At 49.7% G+C, this 6,960-nt stretch overlaps 1 protein-coding gene across 1 annotated transcript in view; it reads left to right on the top strand.

Annotated features, from left to right (window-relative positions):
* The first annotated feature begins 2,181 nt into the window (after window positions 1-2,181).
* Window positions 2,182-6,960, top strand: part of ADRA1A (adrenoceptor alpha 1A) — an 86,824-nt gene continuing 82,045 nt past the window's right edge. Inside the window, exon 1 of the mRNA XM_061199434.1 lies at window positions 2,182-3,064. Within this exon, the coding sequence (XP_061055417.1) occupies window positions 2,182-3,064 (883 nt within the window). The remainder of the gene's footprint in view (window positions 3,065-6,960) is intronic.

The raw sequence follows: 6,960 nt of genomic DNA, 5'->3' as shown, positions 1-6,960 counted from the left end.
TTTTTTTCTATTTTCTCTCTTTATTTTTAAAATCTCCAGGTATAGCGTCTGTGAGACAGGAGCTTAAAGACGTCTGTGGTAGAGAAAGGGGTGAGTCAGCGGGTGCAAAGGACCAGGAATTGGTTCGTCGGAAACGGTCCCCTCTCCCCCGAGGGAGGAGGCGGCAGGGCTGCTCCTGGGACCGAAAGCCCGTCCAGTCCCCGCCACGCGCGCGCGAGTGGCTCTGCATCCGCGCTCCAGGTGAGTGCGCTGCAGCGCCGGGCGCCGGCGTCCAGCAGGGCCGGGTGGATGAGAGAAAACCTCCCTGGGCCTCAGGGTGAGACCCAACTCCCGCTTTCCCCAAGCTCCTCCCGCTTCTTTCACCCTTACCCTTACCCCACTTCGTTTCCCTTATATATTCTGGGAAGTTATCCCCTCGTTAACAAGTGTGTTTTTTAACCCCGGATTTACCTCTCCGAGGTAGGGGGAAACGGGTTTCTGCAGTTGCTTGCTTTTTGTACCGCCTGTGAGCTCTAGAACTTGTGATGTTCACAGCAGCCTTTGCCCGGGAATCCCGCCTCAAGGCCCAACCGCAGAGTCCTTACAAGGCAAGGTGTGTCCCCACTCCCCGCATTCCTGCCTGAGTCCCTGCGGTCGGCCCGCAGCTGTGGAAACACAGCTTTCTGACGCAGACCGTGGTCCCCAGCTCGGAAAATACGAGGCGTCCCCTGTCCGCGGGCGCGCGGACTTGATTTTTACGCCTACTGTACAAAATCCGCAGTGACTGCCGCCTGCACAGCCCTTTAGACAGAGTGACGCTTCCCGCTCCCACTCTTCCTCTTGGACCCCCGGAGCCCGCCTGGGTGTGGCTTGAGGCTCGAGTCCTCCGGGACCGCTGATCCTCTGGCTAGGAAAGGAATCCTGGACCGATCTAGGTCGCGTTCAGCCCTCGTTGGGTCGCGAGGGCTTTGCTCTGGACGCGGCTCTCAGGCCGGCTTGGCTGGTCGACAGACCGACGCTCTCCGCACACTCAAGTGTGAATTCCTCGGGCGTGAGCGTGCGCGTGGCACTGGCCCTGCGGTCCCCGGGTCGCAGCGGCTCCCTCTCCCAGGCCGTCTCCTCCAGGTGACTGCGAAGCAACCTGTTCTAGTGGCAACCGGGTAGATCCTCCGGGTTTCCACCGGCTTGGCTCGGCGCTGCATGCCCGTCAGCCGCAATCGCGCTTCTCGGGCTCTGGGATTTTAATTTCACTGCACGGCTGCTAGCAGTCCGGCCGCCGGGCGCTGCAGCTTGGGGGGGTGTGTGCTTCGGATCTTGAACCCCGCGAGAGGCTGCGCGACGGAGCGCGCCGGGGCAGATTCCCAGCGGCGGGGCACGGCTCTCGGTCCCCTCCCGCGCGCTCGCCTGCTGCTGGGCGAACCGCTTCGGGATCGCAGAGTCGGCGGGACTCCCCGCCGGGTCCAACCGCCAGTCGAGGCAGGGCACAGCCTCGCTCCCCAGGGCGCCTGGCTTACACTCCGCATTTCTCTTTGCGCTTTTTCAGGAGGACGCTGGCAAACGACGCTCCGCAGCCGCCTCGGTCTTGGCAAACATTTCACATCCACGTACCCTGGCCTGCGCGCCTAGAAGCTGGATCTACCATGAGTCCAGCCACACTGAGGGTAACTGCGGGTGGGGAGAAGTGCCCAGATGCCAACGGTCCCCGCCTTTGAGAGTCGACGGCAGACCCGTACGTGCTTGTGGTTTGTGGGAGAGACAGGCGCTGGATTTTTGAATTCCAAATTATGTGCAGAATGCTCAATCTTCACACCCGGACGGATCCGACAGTGCAGGAAAGGGGACTCGTGTAATTCTGGGACTGCATTTTGCATCGCGTCTCCTCGAGCTCCGTGCTGAGGCTCGCGTAGGGAGGGAGTTGGGGCCCCGGGCCAGCGTTGCTGGTGGAGAGGGTCGGCGGGCAGCCCCGCGCGCCCCTGGCCATGTTGCCTTTAATGCCCTGCCCCTTTGCATGGTCTTCTGAGGGTTTCCAGGGCTGGCCCGGGTTGCTTCCCACCTTTACGCTCTCTCTTACCCCCAGACAACTCCAGCAGGCAAGGCTCCCCGGAGCGGAGACCTTTTGACTCCCCGCTCCCTCGCTCCCACCTCCGCCCAGGCCCGGAGTGGCCCTCAAGAGCCGGACCTCGCCCGGCCCCGGCTGGGACCATGGTGTTTCTCTCTGGAAATGCCTCGGACAGCTCCAACTGCACCCACCCGCCGCCACCGGTGAACATTTCCAAGGCCATTCTGCTCGGGGTGATCTTGGGGGGCCTCATCCTTTTCGGGGTACTGGGGAACATCCTTGTGATCCTTTCCGTGGCCTGCCACCGGCATCTGCACTCGGTCACTCACTACTACATCGTCAACCTGGCGGTGGCCGACCTTCTACTCACTTCCACGGTGCTGCCCTTCTCCGCAATCTTCGAGATCTTGGGCTACTGGGCCTTTGGCAGGGTCTTCTGCAATATCTGGGCGGCGGTGGACGTCCTGTGCTGCACTGCGTCCATCATGGGACTCTGCATCATCTCCATCGACCGCTACATCGGCGTGAGCTACCCGCTGCGCTACCCCACAATCGTCACGCAGAAGAGGGGTCTCATGGCTCTGCTCTGCGTCTGGGCGCTCTCCCTGGTCATCTCCATCGGGCCTCTGTTCGGCTGGAGGCAGCCGGCCCCCGAGGACGAGACCATCTGCCAGATCAATGAGGAGCCGGGCTACGTGCTCTTCTCCGCGCTCGGCTCCTTCTACGTGCCACTGACCATCATCCTCGTCATGTACTGCCGGGTCTACGTGGTGGCCAAGAGGGAGAGCCGGGGCCTCAAGTCCGGCCTCAAGACCGACAAGTCGGACTCGGAGCAGGTGACGCTCCGCATCCATCGCAAAAATGCCCCGGTAGGAGGCAGGGGGGTGCCCAGCGCCAAGAACAAGACACACTTCTCCGTGAGACTCCTCAAGTTTTCCCGGGAGAAGAAAGCGGCCAAAACACTGGGTATCGTGGTCGGCTGCTTCGTCCTCTGCTGGCTGCCTTTTTTCTTAGTGATGCCCATTGGTAAGTCTTTACAGCACCTCGTTTTAGCATTTAGGAGTCTTCACCCTCTTCCCATTATGCTACCCCAGACTCACAGTCAGGGGTGGAAGAGAAAGGATCTGCATTTCAAACAGCAAAGCTAGGGAGGGCAGTTAAGGAAAGGCTCCTATGTAGAAAAGTAAATTTTCATTCCCTTTCTGCTCCTGGTTTCATTTATATAACGTCCTAGGACACTTTTTCAACTACTGCAAAGTGGCATCCTACCGAAGCAGATTAATTGGTCTCCTTAATAAGAACGTCAACTTTTCTTAATGCTTTAAAGCATGTGTTTAATTTAAATACATCCATCCTCGGATTTCAAGTCTCAGTCTCCACCAGGCCCTTAGGCAGGGGCCGTGGAACGCCACTTTCACCTCTGCTGCTGTGGACTGCAGATTCTTGTGTCCTAAAAGTAAGCACCATGCTTATTCTGAACAAACGTGTAATTTTATTATTAGATTAGATTATTAAGGGTTAGTTATAACGGTCTGCTTATGTTCTGTATCTGTGTTCATTTTGTTTTCTGGATTCAGTGTGGAAGAAAGTATGGTGAGCCACTGACAAGAAAAAAAAAATGATATTATGTCCAAACCAATTTAACCTTTAAAGAATTCAACATAATGTTTCCAATAAGTAAATACATTCGGCTTTATTTTAATACCAAGTATTAAAGCAAACACTACTCTTACCCAAAATCATTCAGGAAGCTTCAGATGACACTGTTTGAAAATAATACAGTAATGTTACAAATCCAATTTTCGCAAATGCTAAATTAGCTGTTGTCAAACTAATTAGTTCATTATAAATATCAGCAAGCTGATCCACTTGGAATCGTCTGTCTCTGGAAGGCCTTCCTGAGATCCCAAAATGGTTGTTTGCTATTTTTAGCTTGTGAGCTCAAATATAGACCCACACATTGGTTATCCACTAACTCTGGCAAACAAAAAATTACAATAAAAAAATTAATAAAAGTCTGTTTCTGTACTTTAGAGCCAATTTACATGGCATGTACTGAAAGTGATTTGCAACACTGTGTAGTAATAGCAGCTATTATTTTTTGAGGACTATGTTTCAGATATTGACAATTTTATATCATTAGTCCTCTCAATAACTCAGTGAGGTATGCATTATTATCCTGTAATCACAAGTCGGGGGAAGGGATTCTTCGGGTTCTAGGGCTTTGCTGTCTAACACCATAGCCACCAGCCCCATGTGGCTATTTAATGTAAGTTAAAATTAAAGAAAATTAATATTCAGTCCCACCAGCCACATTTCAAGTGTTCAATAGCCACATGTGGCCAGTGGCTACTGTTTTGAACAGCAGAGATATAGAACATTTCTATCACTGCAGAAATTTCTACCCAACATGGCTGCTTGAGAGGCCCTTCCAAGTCCACTCCCTGGCCTTTCATCATTATTGCTTTCTCTGCTCCTAGAATTATATCAGAGTTTTGAATTTATTTAAATAAATTTAAATAAATAGTAAAACTCTTTACTTGAGCCACTGGCTGCTTACCTGCCTGCCTGCATCCCATCCCTTCCTCCTGAAGTTTGCACATTTATTCATGCATCTATCTGTTCAGTTGTCGAGTATTTATTAAGCACTTGCTCTAGACACTTAGGATGAACAAGGCAGAAGAATCCTTGCAGTAAGATGTTTGCAATCTTTGGGGGGAAATAGACAAAAACAAATAAATATATCTTCAGAAGTCAAGGATTAATAAGCACTATTTTTAAAATGAACAGAATAAGAGGATAGAGTGGTGCTCTATCTATCCATGTGGCGAGTGGTCAGAAAAGTCCTCTCTGAAGAGGTGATATTTGAGCAGAGACCTGACTGAATTGAGGAGCAAGCCTTGCAAAGTCTGGGAGGAAGAGCTTTCTGGGCAGAGGGAACAGCATGTGCAGAGATGGGAAGGAAACTGACCTATCTTTTAAGCCAAAGTAGAATTTGCATATTATTCTAATTGTGATGGGAAGCCATCCAATCAAAGGGGCTTTAGCAGGTGAGTGGCTGGTCTTATATTTTTAAAGGATCATTCTGGCTTCTGGGAGGAGTGAGAGCTATTTTGGGGTGAGAGTGGAAACAGGGAGACCAGTTAGGAGGCTGTTGGAGATGTCAAGGAGAGAAAGGTGAGGATGCCCTGCACTCAGGTGAGACAGGTGGAGGTGATGTGAAGTGATCACATTCGGCACTTATTTCAAAGGTAGAGCTGACAAGTTTGGACATGGGATATGAGAAAAGGAGAGGAATAGAGATAAGTCCCGGGTTTGGGGACCTAACAACCGGGTAAATAGTAGTGCGTTTTACTGAGATTGGGAAAACTAAAGGTCGTAAGGGGCTGGTGGGAGTGTAAAGTACAAGTGCTTATTTTGTACAGCCATGTTGAGAAGTGTCTATTAGATGTCTAAGTAGAGATGTCAAGTAGGCAGTTAGATACATGAATTTGGAGCTAAGAGGGGAAGCTGGGCTATGATATAAACTTGGGACACGTCACCGTATTTAAAGCCACAGAAATGGAAGGATCTGCAAGAGAGAAAGTCTGGAGAGAAAAGAGAGATAAGAACCGAGGCTTGGGGCATCCTGATATTTAAAGGTTGGGAAAAGGAGAACCAACCAGCAAAAGAAATTGGGAAGGAGTGGCCAGGGAGGTAGGAGAGCCTGATGTCCCCGAAGCTGAATGGAAATGTTTCACCAGGGCAAGAGTCATCAGCTGTGTCACATGCAGCTGCTAGGCCAAGTCAGAGGAGGACAGAGAATCAACATTGGACTTTGCCCATGTGGAGGTCCTTGGTGATGTGAGGAGGTGCTTTGAGGATAGTAGTTTCCGTGGAGTGATGGAGACAAAAGCCTGATGGTGTGCTTTCTTGAGAGAATGAAAGATGAAGTGGGGACAGTGAAAACAGGCAACTCTTTGGAAAGGTTTTGCTAGACAGTGGAGCAGGGAAATGCAGTGTAGCTAGAAGGATCTAGAGAGAATTTTCAAAGGTGGGAGACAGGATATCATATTTATATTCTGATGGAAATGACGGAATAGAGAGATCCTGATGGTGTAGGCAAGGAAGGAGACCAGAGGGTTTAGAGGTGACAGGGAAACCAGGGTGTATGAGCACAGAGGCAGTAGGTATGGAGGGAGAAAGGTAAAGATCTCTTCCAAATATATGTATATCCTCTATGAAATAAGAATCAAGATCATCTCAAAATTTGATGAATTTTATGTATTTTTAAAACTAAGTTATTTTTTAATTTCATAATGACTAAAAGAATAGAAAACATGCAAGTTTTTAAAAAGCAGGTGTTCCTCACTACCAAGCCAAAAGCATTGTTGTGAGAGTTAAATTTTAGATGTGGGTAATGGTAATTGCTTGCGCGTTGCTTTGCACATCAGGAACAAATTGTAGTGAGACAGATAAAACTAGACATCAGCTTAATTCCTCTTTCTTCAGGTTCCCTTCTGTATCATTCTGCTCATTCTTAAAAAGAAATGAACCAAATATCTAAATGTATATGAAACTATCCTGTGGTATCTATATTCCCTATCTTCAATAAATTGAGTTGAGTTGAAAAGAAAAAAGTAAGAATCAAGATCATCACCTAAGAGTGAGGAAGGAATAGGAAATGATGGAGGTTTGAGGAGCAAAAGAACATCTGAAAGATTAATCTTTGAGGTGAGGGAGTAAATAGATGATGGAAATTTAGGAGGTCCTGAGGATGTGTTTGAGACGTAGGGTCATAAATTTAAAGGAAGGCCAATCAAGAAGGCTGGATGCTGCTTTCTTACAGCTAAGAGGCTGAGGATGATAGGGAATGTTGCTGATGACTGACTGTATCTAGGGACCCTGGTAAAGAAGGGGAGTGTGTTAGAGCTGATTCACTG

The sequence above is a fragment of the Eubalaena glacialis genome, chromosome 9 (assembly GCF_028564815.1).
Source record: "Eubalaena glacialis isolate mEubGla1 chromosome 9, mEubGla1.1.hap2.+ XY, whole genome shotgun sequence".
Classification (NCBI taxonomy): Eukaryota; Metazoa; Chordata; class Mammalia; order Artiodactyla; family Balaenidae; genus Eubalaena; species Eubalaena glacialis.
This window is presented reverse-complemented; position numbering and strand designations above follow the sequence as displayed.